Genomic DNA, 27,022 nt, shown 5'->3' on the forward strand with positions numbered 1-27,022 from the left:
CTCCATGCACGGGGGTCCTCCATGCACGGGGGTCCTCCATGTACGGGGAGTCCTCCATGTACGAGGGTCCTCCATGCACGGGGGTCCTCCATGCACGGGGGTCCTCCATGCACGGGGGTCCTCCATGTACGGGGGTCCTCCATGTACGGGGGTCCTCCATGTACGAGGGTCCTCCATGTACGGGGGTCCTCCATGCACGGGGGTCCTCCATGTACGGGGGTCCTCCATGCATGGGGTTCTCCTCCATGCACGGGCGTCCTCCATGTACGGGGGTCCTCCATGTATAGGAGTCCTCCATGTACGGGGGTCCTCCATGTACGAGGGCTCCTCCATGTACGGGGGTCCTCCATGTACGGGGGCTCCTCCATGTACGGGGGCTCCTCCATGCACGGGGCTCCTCCATGTACGGGGGTCCTCCATGCACGGGGCTCCTCCATGCACGGGGGGTCCTCCATGTACGAGGGTCCTCCATGCACGGGGGGTCCTCCATGTACGAGGGTCCTCCATGCATGGGGTTCTCCTCCATGCACGGGGGGTCCTCCATGTACGAGGGTCCTCCATGCACGGGGGTCCTCCATGTATAGGAGTCCTCCATGTACGGGGGTCCTCCATGTACGAGGGCTCCTCCATGTACGGGGGTCCTCCATGTACGGGGGCTCCTCCATGCACGGGGCTCCTCCATGTACGGGGGTCCTCCATGTACGGGGGGGTCTGTCCTGCTCATCGTGGTGATTTCTGCTCCGGGTTGTGTTGCAGCGAGGTGATCAGCGTGCCCATGATCCCACTCGGCTTAAAGGAGACAAAAGATCTGGACCTGATGGACCCCCTGAAGGTGAGAGCCCCCCGGACTCCTCCACCAGCGGCCACTGCTGCTCTCCCAGAATGCAGTGCGGCAGGGGGCCCCTCTGATAACCGTTTCCTCTCTCCGCAGGACTTCATCGTGGATCACTATGGGGAGGACGCCGGCCCCTACGAGAAGGAGATCAATGAATTCATGGACCTGCGACAGGTGAGGACCAAAGAGAACACCCCGAAATCTGACCCAAGACCACACCTCCAGACCACTACAGTGTGACTTGTAACCTCCAGAGCTGCACTCACTATGCTGCTGTTACATCGTGTCTTATCCTCCAGAGCTGCACTCACTATGCTGCTGTTACATCATGTCTTATCCTCCAGAGCTGCACTCACTATGCTGCTGTTACATCATGTCTTATCCTCCAGAGCTGCACTCACTTTGCTGCTGTTACATCGTGTCTTATCCTCCAGAGCTGCACTCACTATGCTGATGTTACATCGTGTCTTATCCTCCAGAGCTGCACTCACTATGCTGCTGTTACATCGTGTCTTATCCTCCAGAGCTGCACTCACTATGCTGCTGTTACATCGTGTCTTATCCTCCAGAGCTGCACTCACTATGCTGCTGTTACATCGTGTCTTATCCTCCAGAGCTGCACTCACTATGCTGCTGTTACATCGTGTCTTATCCTCCAGAGCTGCACTCACTATGCTGATGTTACATCGTGTCTTATCCTCCAGAGCTGCACTCACTATGCTGCTGTTACATCATGTCTTATCCCCCAGTCACCACCACAGCTGCACTCACTATTCTGCTGTTACATCATGTCTAATCCCCCAGTCACCTCCAGAGCTGCACTCACTATGCTGCTGTTACATCGTGTCTTATCCTCCAGAGCTGCACTCACTATGCTGCTGTTACATCGTGTCTTATCCTCCAGAGCTGCACTCACTATGCTCCTGTTATATCGTGTCTTATCCTCCAGAGCTGCACTCACTATGCTGCTGTTACATCATGTCTTATCCTCCAGAGCTGCACTCACTATGCTGCTGTTACATCGTGTCTTATCCTCCAGAGCTGCACTCACTATGCTGATGTTACATCGTGTCTTATCCTCCAGAGCTGCACTCACTATGCTGCTGTTACATCGTGTCTTATCCTCCAGAGCTGCACTCACTATGCTGCTGTTACATCGTGTCTTATCCTCCAGAGCTGCACTCACTATGCTGCTGTTACATCGTGTCTTATCCTCCAGAGCTGCACTCACTATGCTGCTGTTACATCGTGTCTTATCCTCCAGAGCTGCACTCACTATGCTGATGTTACATCGTGTCTTATCCTCCAGAGCTGCACTCACTATGCTGCTGTTACATCATGTCTTATCCCCCAGTCACCACCACAGCTGCACTCACTATTCTGCTGTTACATCATGTCTAATCCCCCAGTCACCTCCAGAGCTGCACTCACTATGCTGCTGTTACATCGTGTCTTATCCTCCAGAGCTGCACTCACTATGCTGCTGTTACATCGTGTCTTATCCTCCAGAGCTGCACTCACTATGCTGCTGTTACATCGTGTCTTATCCTCCAGAGCTGCACTCACTATGCTGCTGTTACATCGTGTCTTATCCTCCAGAGCTGCACTCACTATGCTGCTGTTACATCGTGTCTTATCCTCCAGAGCTGCACTCACTATGCTGCTGTTACATCGTGTCTTATCCTCCAGAGCTGCACTAAAATTCTGCTGTTACATCATGTCTTATCCCCCAGTCACCTCCAGAGCTGCACTCACTATTCTGCTATTACATCGTGTCTTATCCTCCAGAGCTGCACTCACTATTCTGCTGTTACATCATGTCTTATCCCCCAGTCACCTCCAGAGCTGCACTCACTATTCTGCTGTTACATAGTGTCTTATCCCCCAGTCACCTCCAGAGCTGCACTCACTATGCTGCTGTTACATCGTGTCTTATCCTCCAGAGCTGCACTGACTATTCTGCTGTTACATTGTGTCTTATCCCCCAGTCACCTCCAGAGCTGCACTGACTATTCTGCTGTTACATCATGTTTTATCCCCCAGTCACCTCCAGAGCTGCACTCACTATGCTGCTGTTACATCGTGTCTTATCCTCCAGAGCTGCAGTCACTATTCTGCTGTTACATTGTGTCTTATCCTCCAGTCACCTCCAGAGCTGCACTTACTATTCTGCTGTTACATCATGTCTTATCCCCCAGTCATCTCCAGAGCTGCACTCACTATTCTGCTATTACATCATGTCATCCTCCAGTCATCTCCAGAGCTGCACTCACTATTCTGCTGTTACATCGTGTCTTATCCTCCAGAGCTGCACTGACTATTCTGCTGTTACATTGTGTCTTATCCCCCAGTCACCTCCAGAGCTGCACTGACTATTCTGCTGTTACATCATGTTTTATCCCCCAGTCACCTCCAGAGCTGCACTCACTATGCTGCTGTTACATCGTGTCTTATCCTCCAGAGCTGCAGTCACTATTCTGCTGTTACATTGTGTCTTATCCTCCAGTCACCTCCAGAGCTGCACTTACTATTCTGCTGTTACATCATGTCTTATCCCCCAGTCATCTCCAGAGCTGCACTCACTATTCTGCTATTACATCATGTCATCCTCCAGTCATCTCCAGAGCTGCACTCACTATTCTGCTGTCACATCGTGTCTTATCCTCCAGAGCTGCAGTCACTATTCTGCTGTTACATCGTGTCTTATCCTCCAGAGCTGCACTCACTAGTCTGCTGTTACATCATGTTTTATCCCCCAGTCACCTCCAGAGCTGCACTGAAATTCTGCTGTTACATCATGTCTTATCCCCCAGTCACCTCCAGAGCTGCACTCACTATTCTGCTGTTACATCGTGTCTTATCCTCCAGAGCTGCACTCACTATGCTGCTGTTACATCGTGTCTTATCCTCCAGAGCTGCACTCACTATTCTACTGTTACATCATGTCTTATCCCCCAGTCACCTCCAGAGCTGCACTCACTATTCTGCTATTACATCGTGTCTTATCCTCCAGAGCTGCACTCACTATGCTGCTGTTACATCGTGTCTTATCCTCCAGAGCTGCACTGAAATTCTGCTGTTACATCATGTCTTATCCCCCAGTCACCTCCAGAGCTGCACTCACTATGCTGCTGTTACATCGTGTCTTATCCTCCAGAGCAGCAGTCACTATTCTGCTGTTACATTGTGTCTTATCCTCCAGTCACCTCCAGAGCTGCACTTACTATTCTGCTGTTACATCATGTCTTATCCCCCAGTCATCTCCAGAGCTGTACTCACTATTCTGCTATTACATCATGTCATCCTCCAGTCATCTCCAGAACTGCACTCACTATTCTGCTGTCACATCGTGTCTTATCCTCCAGAGCTGCAGTCACTATTGTGCTGTTACATCGTGTCTTATCCTCCAGAGCTGCACTGAAATTCTGCTGTTACATCATGTCTTATCCCCCAGTCACCTCCAGAGCTGCACTCACTATGCTGCTGTTACATCGTGTCTTATCCTCCAGAGCAGCAGTCACTATTCTGCTGTTACATTGTGTCTTATCCTCCAGTCACCTCCAGAGCTGCACTTACTATTCTGCTGTTACATCATGTCTTATCCCCCAGTCATCTCCAGAGCTGTACTCACTATTCTGCTATTACATCATGTCATCCTCCAGTCATCTCCAGAACTGCACTCACTATTCTGCTGTCACATCGTGTCTTATCCTCCAGAGCTGCAGTCACTATTGTGCTGTTACATCGTGTCTTATCCTCCAGTCACCTCCAGAGCTGCACTCACTATTCTGCTGTTACATTGTGTCTTATCCTCCAGTCACCTCCAGAGCTGCACTCACTATTCTGCTGTTACATCGCGTCTTATCCTCCAGTCACCTCCCGAGCTGTAGTCACTATTCTGCTGTTACATTGTGTCTGATCCACCAGTGACCTCCAGAGCTGCACTCACTATTCTGTTGTTACATCATGTCTTATTCTCCAGAGCTGCTGTCACTATTCTGCTGTTACATCGTGTCTTATCCTCCAGTCACCTCCAGAGCTGCACTCACTATTCTGCTGTTACATCATGTCTTATTTTCCAGAGCTGCACTCACTATTCTGCTTTTACATTGTGTTTTGTCCTCTAGTTACCTCCAGAGCTGCAGTCACTATTCTGCTGTTACATTGTGTCTTATCCTCCAGTCACCTCCAGAGCTGCACTCACTATTCTGCTGTTACATCATGTCTTATTCTCCAGAGCTGCACTCACTATTCTGCTTTTTACATTCTGTTTTGTCCTCTAGTTACCTCCAGAGCTGCAGTCACTATTCTGCTGTTACATCGTGTCTTATCCTCCAGTCACCTCCAGAGCTGCACTCACTATGCTGCTGTTACATCATGTCTTATCCTCCAGAGCTGCACTCACAATTCTGCTGTTGTAATTCGGAGCTTTCTTGTGTGCGGCCCCCTGTTCTTTAGGCAATGAGGACCCCGAGTCGCAGTGAGTCCGGGCTGGAGCTGTTGATGGAGTACTACAATCAGCTGTACTTCCTGGAGCAGCGCTTCTTCCCCTCGCACCGCTCGCTGGGCGTCTTCTTCCACTGGTCAGTATGTGGTCATAGCGGTCCGGGTCAGCAGCGGTCCTGATCATCACTGGGGCTGTAGGATGTGGCGCCGCTGTCTGTACTCCGCACACAGTGCTATGGACCTATGCAGAGCGCTCCGTACCTGACTGCTGGCGTTTCGTGCAGGTACGACTCTCTCACGGGCGTTCCCTCCTGTCAGCGGGCGCTGGCGTTTGAGAAGGGGAGCGTGCTGTTCAATATGGGAGCCCTGTACACCCAGATCGGGGCGAGGCAGGACCGCCAGACGCTGCCGGGGGTGAAGACGGCCATCGATGCCTTCCAGAAGGCGGCAGGTGCGTGCTGTGCTGCCCGTGCTCGGCTCCCTGTGCCCGGTCCGGGGGATTCTTATCACCACTTCTCTTACTCTTCAGGATGCTTCAACTTCTTAAAGGAAAACTTCACCAACGCCCCGAGCCTGGACATGAGCGCGGCCTCGCTGCACATGCTGGAGCGCCTGATGGTGGCGCAGGTGCAGGAGGGCGTCTTCCAGAAGCTCCTCCTGGAGAGCGCACAGCACACCTTCACCTCCCACCTGCAGATGGCACAGGAGGCCGCCCGGGTGAGTGCCCCCTACTGGAGGGTGAGTGCCCCCTGCTGGATAGTCCGGGGGTAGGTGAGGAGGCAGCGAGGGTGAGTGCCCCCTGCTGGAGGGTGAGTGCCCCCTGCTGGAGCATCCGGGGGTAGGTGAGATGTCAAGAGGTACCACCTCTGCGTAGCCGGCTAAGTTCACACATCCTGTGTTTTGCATCAGTCACAATCCGTAGCCTTGAGGAATTACGGAATCCTGCAAAATATTTTGCAGGAATCCTGTATTTCCCCATAGACTTCTATTAGTGACGGATTGCGACTGATGACCCTGCGTTGCATCCGCTGCGTCGCGGTCCGTCGTTTTTGACTGACCGCCGAGCGGGGAGCAACGCAGAATGTAACGTTTTTCGGGCCGTCAAAATTAACGCGCCGCGCAGGAATCCGTCGCCATCCGTCAAGCTTGTAATGCATGTCTATGGTGCTGGATTCCGTCGTAATCCGTCTTACAACGGAATCCAGCGCAGGATTCCGTCATGCTCTACTGAGCATGCCCAGCATGCTTGGCACGCCCACTGGGCTGTCCCAAACACAAACGGATCATGACTGATCCGTCAAAAAACGGACGCACAGCGGATGTAACGGACGCAACTGATCCGTTTTTTCACAGGATTCCTGTGAAAGGAATCCTGTGAAAAACACATCAGTTGCATCAGTTGACATCTTGAAAATGACTGATCCGTTGCTGACGGACCTGACGGATTGAAAACACAGGATGTGTGAACTTAGCCTTATCTGCCAGGACCCCCTCTGCTAGTGCCCCCCTCCCGCTGCTCCGGGTCCCCTCTGCTAGTGCCCCCCTATTATATTGCCCCTTCCTGTGGTGACGGTCTCTTTCCTGTCTTCTGCAGGTGGAGGACGTGTACTCGCTCGTATACAGGACCATGCTGCATCCGCCGGTGCAGGATTATGTCCCCTTCTCATGGACGACCATGGTCCGTGTCAAAGCCGAACACTTCAAAGCACTTTCCCATTACCACGCGGCCAGCGCCCTGTGCGACCACTCCAGTGAGTACACACCCGCAGCATGCACCGCCCGACACTACATACAGGAGCTCCCCCTAGTGGTGGCTGCAGACAGGATCTTATCATGTATCTCTGTATACAGGGAGCTCCCCCTAGTGGTGGCTGCAGACAGGATCTTATCATGTATCTCTGTATACAGGGAGCTCCCCCTAGTGGTGGCTGCAGACAGGATCTTATCATGTATCTCTGTATACAGGGAGCTCCCCCTAGTGGTGGCTGCAGACAGGATCTTATCATGTATCTCTGTATACAGGGAGCTCCCCCTAGTGGTGGCTGCAGACAGAATCTTATCATGTATCTCTGTATACAGGGAGCTCCCCCTAGTGGTGACTGCAGACAGGATCTTATCATGTATCTCTGTATACAGGGGGCTCCCCCTAGTGGTGGCTGCAGACAGGATCTTATCATGTATCTCTGTATACAGGGATCTCCCCCTAGTGGTGGCTGCAGACAGGCTCTTATCATGTATCTCTGTATACAGGGAGCTCCCCCTAGTGGTGGCTGCAGACAGGATCTTATCATGTATCTCTGTATACAGGGAGCTCCCCCTAGTGGTGACTGCAGACAGGATCTTATCATGTATCTCTGTATACAGGGAGCTCCCCCTAGTGGTGGCTGCAGACAGGACCTTATCATGTATCTCTGTATACAGGGAGCTCCCCCTAGTGGTGGCTGCAGACAGGATCTTATCATGTATCTCTGTATAGAGGGAGCTCCCCCTAGTGGTGGCTGCAGACAGGATCTTATCATGTATCTCTGTATACAGGGAGCTCCCCCTAGTGGTGGCTGCAGACAGGATTTTATCATGTATCTCTGTATACAGGGAGCTCCCCCTAGTGGTGGCTGCAGACAGGATCTTATCATGTATCTCTGTATACAGGGAGCTCCCCCTAGTGGTGGCTGCAGACAGGATCTTATCATGTATCTCTGTATACAGGGAGCTCCCCCTAGTGGTGGCTGCAGACAGGATCTTATCATGTATCTCTGTATACAGGGAGCTCCCCCTAGTGGTGGCTGCAGACAGGATCTTATCATGTATCTCTGTATACAGGGAGCTCCCCCTAGTGGTGGCTGCAGACAGGATCTTATCATGTATCTCTGTATACAGGGAGCTCCACCTAGTGGTGACTGCAGACAGGATCTTATCATGTATCTCTGTATACAGGGGGCTCCCCCTAGTGGTGGCTGCAGACAGGATCTTATCATGTATCTCTGTATACAGGGATCTCCCCCTAGTGGTGGCTGCAGACAGGCTCTTATCATGTATCTCTGTATACAGGGAGCTCCCCCTAGTGGTGGCTGCAGACAGGATCTTATCATGTATTTCTGTATACAGGGAGCTCCCCCTAGTGGTGGCTGCAGACAGGATTTTATCATGTATCTCTGTATACAGGGAGCTCCCCCTAGTGGTGGCTGCAGACAGGATCTTATCATGTATCTCTGTATACAGGGAGCTCCCCCTAGTGGTGGCTGCAGACAGGATCTTATCATGTATCTCTGTATACAGGGAGCTCCCCCTAGTGGTGGCTGCAGACAGGATCTTATCATGTATCTCTGTATACAGGGAGCTCCCCCTAGTGGTGGCTGCAGACAGGATCTTATCATGTATCTCTGTATACAGGGAGCTCCCCCTAGTGGTGGCTGCAGACAGGATCTTATCATGTATCTCTGTATACAGGGAGCTCCACCTAGTGGTGACTGCAGACAGGATCTTATCATGTATCTCTGTATACAGGGGGCTCCCCCTAGTGGTGGCTGCAGACAGGATCTTATCATGTATCTCTGTATACAGGGAGCTCCCCCTAGTGGTGGCTGCAGACAGGACCTTATCATGTATCTCTGTATACAGGGAGCTCCCCCTAGTGGTGGCTGCAGACAGGATCTTATCATGTATCTGTATACAGTGAGCTCCCCCTAGTGGTGGCTGCAGACAGGATCTTATCATGTATCTCTGTATACAGGGAGCTCCCCCTAGTGGTGGCTGCAGACAGGATCTTATCATGTATCTCTGTATACAGGGAGCTCCCCCTAGTGGTGGCTGCAGACAGGATCTTATCATGTATCTCTGTATACAGGGAGCTCCCCCTAGTGGTGGCTGCAGACAGGATCTTATCATGTATCTCTGTATACAGGGAGCTCCCCCTAGTGGTGGCTGCAGACAGGATCTTATCATGTATCTCTGTATACAGGGAGCTCCCCCTAGTGGTGACTGCAGACAGGATCTTATCATGTATCTCTGTATACAGGGAGCTCCCCCTAGTGGTGGCTGCAGACAGGATCTTATCATGTATCTGTGTATACAGGGAGCTCCCCCTAGTGGTGGCTGCAGACAGGATCTTATCATGTATCTGTATACAGGGAGCTCCCCCTAGTGGTGACTGCAGACAGGATCTTATCATGTATCTCTGTATACAGGGAGCTCCCCCTAGTGGTGGCTGCAGACAGGATCTTATCATGTATCTCTGTATACAGGGAGCTCCCCCTAGTGGTGACTGCAGACAGGATCTTATCATGTATCTCTGTATACAGGGAGCTCCTCCTAGTGGTGGCTGCAGACAGGATATTATCATGTATCTCTGTATACAGGGAGCTCCCCCTAGTGGTGGCTGCAGACAGGATCTTATCATGTATCTCTGTATACAGGGAGCTCCCCCTAGTGGTGACTGCAGACAGGATCTTATGTATCTCTGTATACAGGGAGCTCCCCCTAGTGGTGACTGCAGACAGGATCTAATCATGTATCTCTGTATACAGGGAGCTCCCCCTAGTGGTGGCTGCAGACAGGATCTTATCATGTATCTGTATACAGGGAGCTCCCCCTAGTGGTGACTGCAGACAGGATCTTATCATGTATCTCTGTATACAGGGGGCTCCCCCTAGTGGTGGCTGCAGACAGAATCTTATCATGTATCTCTGTATACAGGGAGCTCCCCCTAGTGGTGGCTGCAGACAGGATCTTATCATGTATCTCTGTATACAGGGAGCTCCCCCTAGTGGTGGCTGCAGACAGGATCTTATCATGTATCTCTGTATACAGGGAGCTCCCCCTAGTGGTGGCTACAGACAGGATCTTATCATGTATCTCTGTATACAGGGAGATCCCCCTAGTGGTGGCTGCAGACAGGATCTTATCATGTGTCTCTGTATACAGGGAGCTCCTCCTAGTGGTGGCTGCAGACAGGATATTATCATGTATCTCTGTATACAGGGAGCTCCCCCTAGTGGTGACTGCAGACAGGATCTTATCATGTATCTCTGTATACAGGGAGCTCCCCCTAGTGGTGGCTGCAGACAGGATCTTATCATGTATCTCTGTATACAGGGAGCTCCCCCTAGTGGTGGCTGCAGACAGGATCTTATCATGTATCTCTGTATACAGGGAGCTCCCCCTAGTGGTGACTGCAGACAGGATCTTATCATGTATCTCTGTATATAGGGAGCTCCCCCTAGTGGTGGCTGCAGACAGGATCTTATCATGTATCTCTGTATACAGGGAGCTCCCCCTAGTGGTGGCTGCAGACAGGATCTTATCATGTATCTCTGTATACAGGGAGCTCCCCCTAGTGGTGACTGCAGACATGATCTTATCATGTATATCTGTATACAGGGAGCTCCCCCTAGTGGTGGCTGCAGACAGGATCTTATCATGTATCTCTGTATACAGGGAGCTCCCCCTAGTGGTGACTGCAGAGAGGATCCTATCATGTATCTCTGTATACAGGGAGCTCCCCCTAGTGGTGGCTGCAGGCAGGATCTTATCGTGTATCTCTGTATACAGGGAGCTCCTCCTAGTGGAGGCTGCAGGCAGGATCTTATCATGTATCTCTGTATACAGGGAGCTCCCCCTAGTGGTGGCTGCAGACAGGATCTTATCATGTATCTCTGTATACAGGGAGCTCCCCCTAGTGGTGGCTGCAGACAGGATCTTATCGTGTATCTCTGTATACAGGGAGCTCCCCCTAGTGGTGGCTGCAGACAGGATCTTATCGTGTATCTCTGTATACAGGGGGCTCCCCCTAGTGGTGGCTGCAGACAGGATCTTATCATGTATCTCTGTATACAGGGAGCTCTCCCTAGTGGTGGCTGCAGACAGGATCTTATCGTGTATCTCTGTATACAGGGAGCTCCTCCTAGTGGAGGCTGCAGGCAGGATCTTATCATGTATCTCTGTATACAGGGAGCTCCCCCTAGTGGTGGCTGCAGACAGGATCTTATCATGTATCTCTGTATACAGGGAGCTCCCCCTAGTGGTGGCTGCAGACAGGATCTTATCGTGTATCTCTGTATACAGGGAGCTCCCCCTAGTGGTGGCTGCAGACAGGATCTTATCATGTATCTCTGTATACAGGGAGCTCCCCCTAGTGGTGGCTGCAGACAGGATCTTATCGTGTATCTCTGTATACAGGGAGCTCTCCCTAGTGGTGGCTGCAGACAGGATCTTATCATGTATCTCTGTATACAGGGAGCTCCCCCTAGTGGTGACTGCAGACAGGATCTTATCCTGTATCTCTGTACACAGGGAGCTCCCCCTAGTGGTGACTGCAGACAGGATCTTATCATGTATCTGTATATACAGGTAGCTCCCCCTAGTGGTGACTGCAGACAGGATCTTATCATGTATCTCTGTATACAGGGAGCTCCCCCTAGCGGTGACTGCAGACAGGATCTTATCATGTATCTCTGTATACAGGGAGCTCTCCCTAGTCGTGGCTGCAGACAGGATCTTATCTTGTATCTCTGTATACAGGGAGCTCCCCCTAGTGGTGGCTGCAGACAGGATCTTATCATGTACCTGTATACAGGGAGCTCCCCCTAGTGGTGACTGCAGACAGGATCTTATCATGTATCTCTGTATACAGGGGGCTCCCCCTAGTGGTGGCTGCAGACAGGATCTGATCATGTATCTCTGTATACAGGGAGCTCCCCCTAGTGGTGACTGCAGACAGGATGTTATCATGTATCTCTGTATACAGGGAGCTCCCCCTAGTGGTGGCTGCAGACAGGATCTTATCATGTATCTCTGTATACAGGGAGCTCCCCCTAGTGGTGGCTGCAGACAGAATGTTATCATGTATCTCTGTATACAGGGAGCTCCCCCTAGTGGTGACTGCAGACAGGATCTTGTCATGTATCTCTGTATACAGGGAGCTCCCCTTAGTGGTGGCTGCAGACAGGATCTTATCATGTATCTCTGTATACAGGGAGCTCCCCCTAGTGGTGGCTACAGACAGGATCTTATCATGTATCTCTGTATACAGGGAGCTCCCCCTAGTGGTGGCTGCAGACAGGATCTTATCATGTATCTCTGTATACAGGGAGCTCCCCCTAGTGGTGACTGCAGACAGGATCTTATCATGTATCTGTATACAGGGAGCTCCCCCTAGTGGTGACTGCAGACAGGATCTTATCATGTATCTCTGTATACAGGGAGCTCCCCCTAGTGGTGGCTGCAGACAGGATCTTATCATGTATCTCTGTATACAGGGAGCTCCCCCTAGTGGTGACTGCAGACAGGATCTTATCATGTATCTCTGTATACAGGGAGCTCCTCCTAGTGGTGGCTGCAGACAGGATATTATCATGTATCTCTGTATACAGGGGGCTCCCCCTAGTGGTGGCTGCAGACAGGATCTTATCATGTATCTCTGTATACAGGGAGCTCCCCCTAGTGGTGACTGCAGACAGGATCTTATCATATATCTCTGTATACAGGGAGCTCCCCCTAGTGGTGACTGCAGACAGGATCTTATCATGTATCTCTGTATACAGGGAGCTCCCCCTAGTGGTGGCTGCAGACAGGATCTTATCATGTATCTGTGTATACAGGGAGCTCCCCCTAGTGGTGGCTGCAGACAGGATCTTATCATGTATCTCTGTATACAGGGAGCTCCCCCTAGTGGTGGCTGCAGACAGAATCTTATCATGTATCTCTGTATACAGGGAGCTCCCCCTAGTGGTGGCTGCAGACAGGATCTTATCATGTATCTCTGTATACAGGGAGCTCCCCCTAGTGGTGGCTGCAGACAGGATCTTATCATGTATCTCTGTATACAGGGAGCTCCCCCTAGTGGTGGCTACAGACAGGATCTTATCATGTATCTCTGTATACAGGGAGATCCCCCTAGTGGTGGCTGCAGACAGGATCTTATCATGTATCTCTGTATACAGGGAGCTCCCCCTAGTGGTGGCTGCAGACAGGATCTTATCATGTGTCTCTGTATACAGGGAGCTCCCCCTAGTGGTGGCTGCAGACAGGATCTTATCATGTATCTCTGTATACAGGGAGCTCCCCCTAGTGGTGGCTGCAGACAGGACCTTATCATGTATCTCTGTATACAGGGAGCTCCCCCTAGTGGTGGCTGCAGACAGGATCTTATCATGTATCTCTGTATACAGGGAGCTCCCTCTAGTGGTGGCTGCAGACAGGATCTTATCATGTATCTCTGTATACAGGGAGCTCCCCCTAGAGGTGACTGCAGACAGGATCTTATCATGTATCTCTGTATACAGGGAGCTCCCCCTAGTGGTGGCTGCAGACAGGATCTTATCATGTATCTCTGTATACAGGGAGCTCCCCCTAGTGGTGACTACAGACAGGATCCTATCATGTATCTCTGTATACAGGGAGCTCCCCCTAGTGGCGGCTGCAGACAGGGTCTTATCATGTATCTCTGTATACAGGGAGCTCCCCCTAGTGGTGGCTGCAGACAGGATCTTATCATGTATCTCTGTATACAGGGAGCGCCCCCTAGTGGTGGCTGCAGACAGGATCTTATCCTGTATCTCTGTATACAGGGAGCTCCCCCTAGTGGTGGCTGCAGACAGGATCTTATCATGTATATCTGTATACAGGGAGCTCTCCCTAGTGGTGGCTGCAGACAGGATCTTATCATGTATCTCTGTATACAGGGAGCTCCCTCTAGTGGTGGCTGCAGACAGGATCTTATCATGTATCTGTATACAGGGAGCTCCCCCTAGTGGCGACTGCAGACAGGATCCTATCATGTATCTCTGTATACAGGGAGCTCCCCCTAGTGGCGGCTGCAGACAGGATCTTATCATGTATCTCTGTATACAGGGAGCTCTCCCTAGTGGTGGCTGCAGACAGGATCTTATCATGTATCTCTGTATACAGGGAGCTCCCCCTAGTGGTGGCTGCAGACAGGATCTTATCATGTATCTCTGTATACAGGGAGCTTCCCCTAGTGGTGGCTGCAGACAGGATCTTATCATGTATCTCTGTATACAGGGAGCTCCCCCTAGTGGTGGCTGCAGACAGGATCTTATCATGTATCTCTGTATACAGGGAGCTCCCCCTAGTGGTGGCTGCAGACAGGATCTTATCATGTATCTCTGTATACAGGGAGCTCCCCCTAGTGGTGACTGCAGACAGGATGTTATCATGTATCTCTGTATACAGGGAGCTCCCCCTAGTGGTGACTGCAGACAGGATGTTATCATGTATCTCTGTATACAGGGAGCTCCCCCTAGTGGTGACTGCAGACAGGATCTTATCATGTATCTCTGTATACAGGGAGCTCCCCCTAGTGGTGGCTGCAGACAGGATCTTATCATGTATCTCTGTATACAGGGAGCTTCCCCTAGTGGTGGCTGCAGACAGGATCTTATCATGTATCTCTGTATACAGGGAGCTCCCCCTAGTGGTGGCTGCAGACATGATCTTATCATGTATCTCTGTATACAGGGAGCTCCCCCTAGTGGTGGCTGCAGACAGGATCTTATCATGTATCTCTGTATACAGGGAGCTCCCCCTAGTGGTGACTGCAGAGAGGATCTTATCATGTATCTCTGTATACGGGGAGCTCCCCCTAGTGGTGACTGCAGACAGGATCTTATCATGTATCTCTGTATACAGGGAGCTCCCCCTAGTGGTGGCTGCAGACAGGATCTTATCATGTATCTCTGTATACAGGGAGCTCCCCCTAGTGGTGACTGCAGACAGGATCTTATCATGTATCTCTGTATACAGGGAGCTCCCCCTAGTGGTGGCTGCAGACAGGATCTTATCATGTATCTCTGTATACAGGGAGCTCCCCCTAGTGGTGACTGCAGAGAGGATCCTATCATGTATCTCTATATACAGGGAGCTCCCCCTAGTGGTGGCTGCAGACAGGATCTTATCATTTATCTCTGTATACAGGGAGCTCCCCCTAGTGGTGGCTGCAGACAGGATCTTATCATTTATCTCTGTATACAGGGAGCTCCCCCTAGTGGTGGCTGCAGACAGGATCTTATCATGTATCTCTGTATACAGGGAGCTCCCCCTAGTGGTGACTGCAGACAGGATCTTATCATGTATCTCTGTATACAGGGAGCTCCCTCTAGTGGAGGCTACAGACAGGATCTTATCATGTATCTCTGTATACAGGGAGCTCCCCCTAGTGGTGACTGCAGACAGGGTCTTATCATGTATCTCTGTATACAGGGAGCTCCCCCTAGTGGTGGCTGCAGACAGGAAATTATCATGTATCTCTGTATACAGGGATCTCCCCCTAGTGGTGACTGCAGACAGGATCTTATCATGTATCTCTGTATACAGGGATCTCCCCCTAGTGGTGGCTGCAGACAGGATCTTATCATGTACCTCTGTATACAGGGAGCTCCCCCTAGTGGTGACTGCAGACAGGATCTTATCATGTATCTCTGTATACAGGGAGCGCCCCCTAGTGGTGACTGCAGACAGGATCTTATCATGTATCTCTGTATACAGGGAGCTCCCCCTAGTGGTGACTGCAGACAGAATCTTATCATGTATCTCTGTATACAGGGAGCTCCCCCTAGTGGTGACTGCAGACAGGATCTTATCATGTATCTCTGTATACAGGGAGCTCCCCCTAGTGGAGGCTACAGACAGGATCTTATCATGTATCTCTGTATACAGGGAGCTCCCCCTAGTGGTGACTGCAGACAGGGTCTTATCATGCATCTCTGTATACAGGGAGCTCCCCCTAGTGGTGACTGCAGACAGAATCTTATCATGTATCTCTGTATACAGGGAGCTCCCCCTAGTGGTGACTGCAGACAGGATCTTATCATGTATCTCTGTATACAGGGATCCCCCCCTAGTGGAGGCTGCAGACAGGATCTTATCATGTATCTCTGTATACAGGGAGCTCCCCCTAGTGGTGGCTGCAGACAGGATCTTATCATGTATCTCTGCATACAGGGAGCTCCCCCTAGTGGTGGCTGCAGACAGGATCTTATCATGTATCTCTGTATACAGGGAGCTCCCCCTAGTGGTGGCTGCAGACAGGGTCTTATCATGTATCTCTGTATACAGGGAGCTCCCCCTAGTGGTGGCTGCAGACAGGAGCTTATCATGTATCTCTGTATACAGGGAGCTCCCCCTAGTGGTGGCTGCAGACAGGATCTTATCATGTATCTCTGTATACAGGGAGCTCCCCCTAGTGGTGGCTGCAGACAGGGTCTTATCATGTATCTCTGTATACAGGGAGCTCCCCCTAGTGGTGGCTACAGACAGGAGCTTATCATGTATCTCTGTATACAGGGAGCTCCCCCTAGTGGTGGCTGCAGACAGGATCTTATCATGTATCTCTGTATACAGGGAGCTCCCCCTAGTGGTGGCTGCAGACAGGATCTTATCATTTATCTCTGTATACAGGGAGCTCCCCCTAGTGGTGACTGCAGACAGGATCTTATCATTTATCTCTGTATACAGGGAGCTCCCCCTAGTGGTGGCTGCAGACAGGATCTTATCATTTATCTCTGTATACAGGGAGCTCCCCCTAGTGGTGGCTGCAGACAGGATCTTATCATTTATCTCTGTATACAGGGAGCTCCCCCTAGTGGTGGCTGCAGACAGGATCTTATCATGTATCTCTGTATACAGGGATCCCCCCTAGTGGTGACTGCAGACAGGATCTTATCATGTATCTCTGTATACATGGAGCTCCCCCTAGTGGAGGCTGCAGACAGGCTCTTATCATGTATCTCTGTATACAAGGAGCTCCCCCTAGTGGTGGCTGCAGACAGGATCTTATCATGTATCTCTGCATACAGGGAGCTCCCCCTAGTGGTGGCTGCAGACAGGATCTTATCATGTATCTCTGTATACAGGGAGCTCCCCCTAGTGGTGGCTGCAGACAGGATCTTATCATGTATCTCTGTATACAGGGAGCTCCCCCTAGTGGTGGCTGCAGACAGGAGCTTATCATGTATCTCTGTATACAGGGAGCTCCCCCAGTGGTGACTGCAGACAGGATCTTATCATGTATCTCTGTATACAGGGAGCTCCCCCTAGTGGTGGCTGCAGACAGGATCTTATCATGTATCTCTGTATACAGGGAGCTCCCCCTAGTGGAGGCTGCAGACAGGATCTTATCATGTATCTCTGTATACAGGGTGCTCCTCCTAGTGGTGACTGCAGACAGGATCTTATCCTGTATCTCTGTATACAGGGAGCTCCCCCTAGTGGTGACTGCAGATAGGATCTTATCATATATCTCTGTATACAGGGAGCTCCCCCTAGTGGTGGCTGCAGACAGGATCTTATCATGTATCTCTGTATACAGGGAGCTCCCCCTAGTGGTGGCTGCAGACAGGATCTTATCATGTATCTCTGTATACAGGGACCTCCCCCCTAGTGGTGACTGCAGACAGGAGCTTATCATGTATCTCTGTATACAGGGAGCTCCCCCTAGTGGTGACTGCAGACAGGATCTTATCATGTATCTCTGTATACAGGGAGCTCCCCCTAGTGGTGGCTGCAGACAGGATCTTATCATGTATCTCTGTATACAGGAAGCTCCCCCTAGTGGTGGCTGCAGACAGGTTATTATCATGTATCTCTGTATACAGGGAGCTCCCCCTAGTGGTGACTGCAGACAGGATCTTATCATGTATCTCTGTATACAGGGAGCTCCCCCTAGTGGAGACTGCAGACAGGATCTTATCATGTATCTCTGTATACAGGGAGCTCCCCCTAGTGGTGGCTGCAGACAGGATCTTATCATGTATCTCTGTATACAGGGAGCTCCCCCTAGTGGTGGCTGCAGACAGGCTCTTATCATGTATCTCTGTATACAGGGAGCTCCCCCTAGTGGAGACTGCAGACAGGATCTTATCATGTATCTCTGTATACAGGGAGCTCCCCCTAGTGGTGGCTGCAGACAGGATCTTATCATGTATCTCTGTATACAGGGAGCTCCCCCTAGTGGTGGCTGCAGACAGGATCTTATCATGTATCTCTGTATACAGGGAGCTCCCCCTAGTGGTGGCTGCAGACAGGATCTTATCATGTATCTGTATACAGGGAGCTCCCCCTAGTGGTGGCTGCAGACAGGATCTTATCATGTATATCTGTATACAGGGAGCTCCCCCTAGTGGTGGCTGCAGACAGGATCTTATCATGTATTTCTGTATACAGGGAGCTCCCCCTAGTGGTGACTGCAGACAGGATCTTATCATGTATCTCTGTATACAGGGAGCTCCCCCTAGTGGTGACTACAGACAGGATCTTATCATGTATCTCTGTATACAGGGAGCTCCCCCTAGTGGTGACTGCACACAGGACCTTATCATGTATCTCTGTATACAGGGAGCTCCCCCTAGTGGTGACTGCAGACAGGATCTTATCATGTATCTCTGTATACAGGGAGCTCCCCCTAGTGGTGACTACAGACAGGATCTTATCATGTATCTCTGTATACAGGGAGCTCCCCCTAGTGGTGACTACAGACAGGATCCTATCATGTATCTCTGTATACAGGGAGCTCCCCCTAGTGGCGGCTGCAGACAGGGTCTTATCATGTATCTCTGTATACAGGGAGCTCCCCCTAGTGGTGGCTGCAGACAGGATCTTATCATGTATCTCTGTATACAGGGAGCGCCCCCTAGTGGTGGCTGCAGACAGGATCTTATCATGTATATCTGTATACAGGGAGCTCTCCCTAGTGGTGGCTGCAGACAGGATCTTATCATGTATCTCTGTATACAGGGAGCTCCCTCTAGTGGTGGCTGCAGACAGGATCTTATCATGTATCTGTATACAGGGAGCTCCCCCTAGTGGCGACTGCAGACAGGATCCTATCATGTATCTCTGTATACAGGGAGCTCCCCCTAGTGGCGGCTGCAGACAGGATCTTATCATGTATCTCTGTATACAGGGAGCTCTCCCTAGTGGTGGCTGCAGACAGGATCTTATCATGTATCTCTGTATACAGGGAGCTCCCCCTAGTGGTGGCTGCAGACAGGATCTTATCATGTATCTCTGTATACAGGGAGCTTCCCCTAGTGGTGGCTGCAGACAGGATCTTATCATGTATCTCTGTATACAGGGAGCTCCCCCTAGTGGTGGCTGCAGACAGGATCTTATCATGTATCTCTGTATACAGGGAGCTCCCCCTAGTGGTGGCTGCAGACAGGATCTTATCATGTATCTCTGTATACAGGGAGCTCCCCCTAGTGGTGACTGCAGACAGGATGTTATCATGTATCTCTGTATACAGGGAGCTCCCCCTAGTGGTGACTGCAGACAGGATCTTATCATGTATCTCTGTATACAGGGAGCTCCCCCTAGTGGTGGCTGCAGACAGGATCTTATCATTTATCTCTGTATACAGGGAGCTTCCCCTAGTGGTGGCTGCAGACAGGATCTTATCATGTATCTCTGTATACAGGGAGCTCCCCCTAGTGGTGGCTGCAGACATGATCTTATCATGTATCTCTGTATACAGGGAGCTCCCCCTAGTGGTGGCTGCAGACAGGATCTTATCATGTATCTCTGTATACAGGGAGCTCCCCCTAGTGGTGACTGCAGAGAGGATCTTATCATGTATCTCTGTATACGGGGAGCTCCCCCTAGTGGTGACTGCAGACAGGATCTTATCATGTATCTCTGTATACAGGGAGCTCCCCCTAGTGGTGGCTGCAGACAGGATCTTATCATGTATCTCTGTATACAGGGAGCTCCCCCTAGTGGTGACTGCAGACAGGATCTTATCATGTATCTCTGTATACAGGGAGCTCCCCCTAGTGGTGGCTGCAGACAGGATCTTATCATGTATCTCTGTATACAGGGAGCTCCCCCTAGTGGTGACTGCAGAGAGGATCTTATCATGTATCTCTGTATACAGGGAGCTCCCCCTAGTGGTGACTGCAGACAGGATCTTATCATGTATCGCTGTATACAGGGAGCTCCCCCTAGTGGTGACTGCAGAGAGGATCTTATCATGTATCTCTGTATACAGGGAGCTCCCCCTAGTGGTGACTGCAGACAGGATCTTATCATGTATCTCTGTATACAGGGAGCTCCCTCTAGTGGAGGCTACAGACAGGATCTTATCATGTATCTCTGTATACAGGGAGCTCCCCCTAGTGGTGACTGCAGACAGGGTCTTATCATGTATCTCTGTATACAGGGAGCTCCCCCTAGTGGTGGCTGCAGACAGGAAATTATCATGTATCTCTGTATACAGGGAGCTCCCCCTAGTGGTGACTGCAGACAGGATCTTATCATGTACCTCTGTATACAGGGAGCTCCCCCTAGTGGTGACTGCAGACAGGATCTTATCATGTATCTCTGTATACAGGGAGCTCCCCCTAGTGGTGGCTGCAAAGAGGATCTTATCATGTAGCTCTGTATACAGGGAGCTCCCCCTAGTGGTGACTGCAGACAGGATCTTATCATGTATCTCTGTATACAGGGAGCTCCCCCTAGTGGTGACTGCAGACAGGATCTTATCATGTATCTCTGTATACAGGGAGCTCCCCCTAGTGGTGACTGCAGACAGAATCTTATCATGCATCTCTGTATACAGGGAGCTCCCCCTAGTGGTGACTGCAGACAGGATCTTATCATGTATCTCTGTATACAGGGAGCTCCCCCTAGTGGAGGCTACAGACAGGATCTTATCATGTATCTCTGTATACAGGGAGCTCCCCCTAGTGGTGACTGCAGACAGGGTCTTATCATGCATCTCTGTATACAGGGAGCTCCCCCTAGTGGTGACTGCAGACAGAATCTTATCATGTATCTCTGTATACAGGGAGCTCCCCCTAGTGGTGACTGCAGACAGGATCTTATCATGTATCTCTGTATACAGGGATCCCCCCCTAGTGGAGGCTGCAGACAGGATCTTATCATGTATCTCTGTATACAGGGAGCTCCCCCTAGTGGTGGCTGCAGACAGGATCTTATCATGTATCTCTGCATACAGGGAGCTCCCCCTAGTGGTGGCTGCAGACAGGATCTTATCATATATCTCTGTATACAGGGAGCTCCCCATAGTGGTGACTGCAGACAGGATCTTATCATGTATCTCTGTATACAGGGAGCTCCCCCTAGTGGTGGCTGCAGACAGGGTCTTATCATGTATCTCTGTATACAGGGAGCTCCCCCTAGTGGTGGCTGCAGACAGGAGCTTATCATGTATCTCTGTATACAGGGAGCTCCCCCTAGTGGTGGCTGCAGACAGGATCTTATCATGTATCTCTGTATACAGGGAGCTCCCCCTAGTGGTGGCTGCAGACAGGGTCTTATCATGTATCTCTGTATACAGGGAGCTCCCCCTAGTGGTGGCTACAGACAGGAGCTTATCATGTATCTCTGTATACAGGGTGCTCCCCCTAGTGGTGGCTGCAGACAGGATCTTATCATGTATCTCTGTATACAGGGAGCTCCCCCTAGTGGTGGCTGCAGACAGGATCTTATCATTTATCTCTGTATACAGGGAGCTCCCCCTAGTGGTGACTGCAGTCAGGATCTTATCATTTATCTCTGTATACAGGGAGCTCCCCCTAGTGGTGGCTGCAGACAGGATCTTATCATTTATCTCTGTATACAGGGAGCTCCCCCTAGTGGTGGCTGCAGACAGGATCTTATCATTTATCTCTGTATACAGGGAGCTCCCCCTAGTGGTGGCTGCAGACAGGATCTTATCATGTATCTCTGTATACAGGGATCCCCCCCTAGTGGTGACTGCAGACAGGATCTTATCATGTATCTCTGTATACATGGAGCTCCCCCTAGTGGAGGCTGCAGACAGGCTCTTATCATGTATCTCTGTATACAAGGAGCTCCCCCTAGTGGTGGCTGCAGACAGGATCTTATCATGTATCTCTGCATACAGGGAGCTCCCCCTAGTGGTGGCTGCAGACAGGATCTTATCATGTATCTCTGTATACAGGGAGCTCCCCCTAGTGGTGGCTGCAGACAGGATCTTATCATGTATCTCTGTATACAGGGAGCTCCCCCTAGTGGAGGCTGCAGACAGGATCTTATCATGTATCTCTGTATACAGGGTGCTCCTCCTAGTGGTGACTGCAGACAGGATCTTATCCTGTATCTCTGTATACAGGGAGCTCCCCCTAGTGGTGACTGCAGATAGGATCTTATCATATATCTCTGTATACAGGGAGCTCCCCCAGTGGTGACTGCAGACAGGATCTTATCATGTATCTCTGTATACAGGGAGCTCCCCCTAGTGGAGGCTGCAGACAGGATCTTATCATGTATCTCTGTATACAGGGTGCTCCTCCTAGTGGTGACTGCAGACAGGATCTTATCCTGTATCTCTGTATACAGGGAGCTCCCCCTAGTGGTGACTGCAGATAGGATCTTATCATATATCTCTGTATACAGGGAGCTCCCCCTAGTGGTGGCTGCAGACAGGATCTTATCATGTATCTCTGTATACAGGGAGCTCCCCCTAGTGGTGGCTGCAGACAGGATCTTATCCTGTATCTCTGTATACAGGGACCTCCCCCCTAGTGGTGACTGCAGACAGGAGCTTATCATGTATCTCTGTATACAGGGAGCTCCCCCTAGTGGTGACTGCAGACAGGATCTTATCATGTATCTCTGTATACAGGGAGCTCCCCCTAGTGGTGGCTGCAGACAGGATCTTATCATGTATCTCTGTATACAGGAAGCTCCCCCTAGTGGTGGCTGCAGACAGGTTATTATCATGTATCTCTGTATACAGGGAGCTCCCCCTAGTGGTGACTGCAGACAGGATCTTATCATGTATCTCTGTATACAGGGAGCTCCCCCTAGTGGAGACTGCAGACAGGATCTTATCATGTATCTCTGTATACAGGGAGCTCCCCCTAGTGGTGGCTGCAGACAGGATCTTATCATGTATCTCTGTATACAGGGAGCTCCCCCTAGTGGTGGCTGCAGACAGGCTCTTATCATGTATCTCTGTATACAGGGAGCTCCCCCTAGTGGAGACTGCAGACAGGATCTTATCATGTATCTCTGTATACAGGGAGCTCCCCCTAGTGGTGGCTGCAGACAGGATCTTATCATGTATCTCTGTATACAGGGAGCTCCCCCTAGTGGTGGCTGCAGACAGGATCTTATCATGTATCTCTGTATACAGGGAGCTCCCCCTAGTGGTGGCTGCAGACAGGATCTTATCATGTATCTGTATACAGGGAGCTCCCCCTAGTGGTGGCTGCAGACAGGATCTTATCATGTATATCTGTATACAGGGAGCTCCCCCTAGTGGTGGCTGCAGACAGGATCTTATGTATCCCTGTATACAGGGAGCTCCCCCTAGTGGTGGCTGCAGACAGGATCTTATCATGTATTTCTGTATACAGGGAGCTCCCCCTAGTGGTGACTGCAGACAGGATCTTATCATGTATCTCTGTATACAGGGAGCTCCCCCTAGTGGTGACTACAGACAGGATCTTATCATGTATCTCTGTATACAGGGAGCTCCCCCTAGTGGTGACTGCACACAGGACCTTATCATGTATCTCTGTATACAGGGAGCTCCCCCTAGTGGAGGCTGCAGACAGGATCTTATCATGTACCTCTGTATACAGGGAGCTCCCCCTAGTGGTGACTGCAGACAGGATCTTATCATGTATCTCTGTATACAGGGAGATCCCCCTAGTGGAGGCTGCAGACAGGATCTTGTCATGTATCTCTGTATACAGGGAGCTCCCCCTAGTGGTGGCTGCAGACAGGATCTTATCATGTATCTCTGTATACAGGGAGCTCCCCCTAGTGGTGGCTGCAGACAGGATCTTATCATGTATCTCTGTATACAGGGAGCTCTCCCTAGTGGTGGCTGCAGACAGAATCTTATCATGTATCTCTGTATACAGGGAGCTCCCCCTAGTGGTGACTGCAGACAGGATCTTATCTTGTATCTCTGTATACAGGGAGCTCCCCCTAGTGGTAGCTGCAGACAGGATCTTATCATGTATCTCTGTATACAGGGAGCTCCCCCTAGTGGTGACTGCAGATAGGATCTTATCATGTATCTCTGTATACAGGGAGCTCCCCCTAGTGGTGGCTGCAGACAGGATCTTATCGTGTATCTCTGTATACAGGGAGCTCCCCCTAGTGGTGGCTGCAGACAGGATCTTATCATGTATCTGTATACAGGGAGCTCCCCCTAGTGGTGGCTGCAGTCAGGATCTTATCATGTATCTCTGTATACAGGGAGCCCCCCCTAGTGGTGGCTGCAGACAGGATCTTATCATGTATCTCTGTATACAGGGAGCTCCCCCTAGTGGTGGCTGCAGACAGGATCTTATCCTGTATCTCTATACAGGGACCTCCCCCCTAGTGGTGACTGCAGACAGGAGCTTATCATGTATCTCTGTATACAGGGAGCTCCCCCTAGTGGTGACTGCAGACAGGATCTTATCATGTATCTCTGTATACAGGGAGCCCCCCTAGTGGTGACTGCAGACAGGATCTTATCATGTATCTGTATACAGGGAGCTCCCCCTAGTGGTGGCTGCAGACAGGATCTTATCATGTATCTCTGTATACAGGGAGCCCCCCCTAGTGGTGGCTGCAGACAGGATCTTATCATGTATCTCTGTATACAGGGAGCTCCCCCTAGTGGTGGCTGCAGACAGGATCTTATCCTGTATCTCTATACAGGGACCTCCCCCCTAGTGGTGACTGCAGACAGGAGCTTATCATGTATCTCTGTATACAGGGAGCTCCCCCTAGTGGTGACTGCAGACAGGATCTTATCATGTATCTCTGTATACAGGGAGCTCCCCCTAGTGGTGGCTGCAGACAGGATCTTATCATGTATCTCTGTATACAGGGAGCTCCCCCTAGTGGTGGCTGCAGACAGGATCTTATCATGTATCTCTGTATACAGGAAGCTCCCCCTAGTGGTGGCTGCAGACAGGTTATTATCATGTATCTCTGTATACAGGGAGCTCCCCCTAGTGGAGACTGCAGACAGGATCTTATCATGTATCTCTGTATACAGGGAGCTCCCCCTAGTGGAGACTGCAGACAGGATCTTATCATGTATCTCTGTATACAGGGAGCTCCCCCTAGTGGAGACTGCAGACAGGATCTTATCATGTATCTCTGTATACAGGGAGCTCCCCCTAGTGGTGGCTGCAGACAGGATCTTATCATGTATCTCTGTATACAGGGAGCTCCCCCTAGTGGTGGCTGCAGACAGGATCTTATCATGTATCTCTGTATACAGGGAGCTCCCCCTAGTGGTGGCTGCAGACAGGATCTTATCATGTATCTGTATACAGGGAGCTCCCCCTAGTGGTGGCTGCAGACAGGATCTTATCATGTATATCTGTATACAGGGAGCTCCCCCTAGTGGTGGCTGCAGACAGGATCTTATGTATCCCTGTATACAGGGAGCTCCCCCTAGTGGTGGCTGCAGACAGGATCTTATCATGTATCTCTGTATACAGGGAGCTCCCCCTAGTGGTGACTGCAGACAGTATCTTATCATGTATCTCTGTATACAGGGAGCTCCCCCTAGTGGTGACTACAGACAGGATCTTATCATGTATCTCTGTATACAGGGAGCTCCCCCTAGTGGTGACTGCACACAGGACCTTATCATGTATCTCTGTATACAGGGAGCTCCCCCTAGTGGTGACTGCAGACAGGATCTTATCATGTATCTCTGTATACAGGGAGCTCCCCCTAGTGGTGACTACAGACAGGATCTTATCATGTATCTCTGTATACAGGGAGCTCCCCCTAGTGGTGGCTGCAGACAGGATCTTATCATGTATCTCTGTATACAGGGAGCTCCCCCTAGTGGTGACTGCACACAGGACCTTATCATGTATCTCTGTATACAGGGAGCTCCCCCTAGTGGAGGCTGCAGACAGGATCTTATCATGTGCCTCTGTATACAGGGAGCTCCCCCTAGTGGTGACTGCAGACAGGATCTTATCATGTATCTCTGTATACAGGGAGCTCCCCCTAGTGGAGGCTGCAGACAGGATCTTGTCATGTATCTCTGTATACAGGGAGCTCCCCCTAGTGGTGGCTGCAGACAGGATCTTATAATGTATCTCTGTATACAGGGAGCTCCCCCTAGTGGTGGCTGCAGACAGGATCTTATCATGTATCTCTGTATACAGGGAGCTCCCCCTAGTAGAGGCTGCAGACAGGATCTTATCATGTATCTCTGTATACAGGGAGCTCCCCCTAGTGGTGACTGCAGACAGGATCTTATCATGTATCTCTGTATACAGGGAGCTCCCCCTAGTGGTGGCTGCAGACGGAATCTTATCATGTATCTCTGTATACAGGGAGCTCCCCCTAGTGGTGACTGCAGACAGGATCTTATCTTGTATCTCTGTATACAGGGAGCTCCCCCTAGTGGTGGCTGCAGACAGGAGCTTATCATGTATCTGTATACAGGGAGCTCCCCCTAGTGGTGACTGCAGATAGGATCTTATCATGTATCTCTGTATACAGGGAGCTCCCCCTAGTGGTGGCTGCAGACAGGATCTTATCGTGTATCTCTGTATACAGGGAGCTCCCCCTAGTGGTGGCTGCAGACAGGATCTTATCATGTATCTCTGCATACAGGGAGCTCCACCTAGTGGTGACTGCAGACAGGATCTTATCATGTATCTGTATACAGGGAGCTCCCCCTAGTGGTGGCTGCAGACAGGATCTTATCATGTATCTCTGTATACAGGGAGCCCCCCCTAGTGGTGGCTGCAGACAGGATCTTAT

At 50.8% G+C, this 27,022-nt stretch overlaps 1 protein-coding gene across 1 annotated transcript in view; it reads left to right on the forward strand.

Annotated features, from left to right (window-relative positions):
• Positions 1 to 27,022, forward strand: part of RHPN1 (rhophilin Rho GTPase binding protein 1) — a 96,322-nt gene that overhangs the window by 40,352 nt on the left and 28,948 nt on the right. Inside the window, exons 4-9 of the mRNA XM_075315971.1 lie at positions 757 to 832; positions 932 to 1,009; positions 5,294 to 5,418; positions 5,566 to 5,732; positions 5,811 to 5,998; positions 6,876 to 7,032. Coding sequence (XP_075172086.1) covers positions 757 to 832; positions 932 to 1,009; positions 5,294 to 5,418; positions 5,566 to 5,732; positions 5,811 to 5,998; positions 6,876 to 7,032 — 791 coding nt within the window. The remainder of the gene's footprint in view (positions 1 to 756; positions 833 to 931; positions 1,010 to 5,293; positions 5,419 to 5,565; positions 5,733 to 5,810; positions 5,999 to 6,875; positions 7,033 to 27,022) is intronic.

This window comes from Anomaloglossus baeobatrachus, chromosome 6 (assembly GCF_048569485.1).
Source record: "Anomaloglossus baeobatrachus isolate aAnoBae1 chromosome 6, aAnoBae1.hap1, whole genome shotgun sequence".
Classification (NCBI taxonomy): Eukaryota; Metazoa; Chordata; class Amphibia; order Anura; family Aromobatidae; genus Anomaloglossus; species Anomaloglossus baeobatrachus.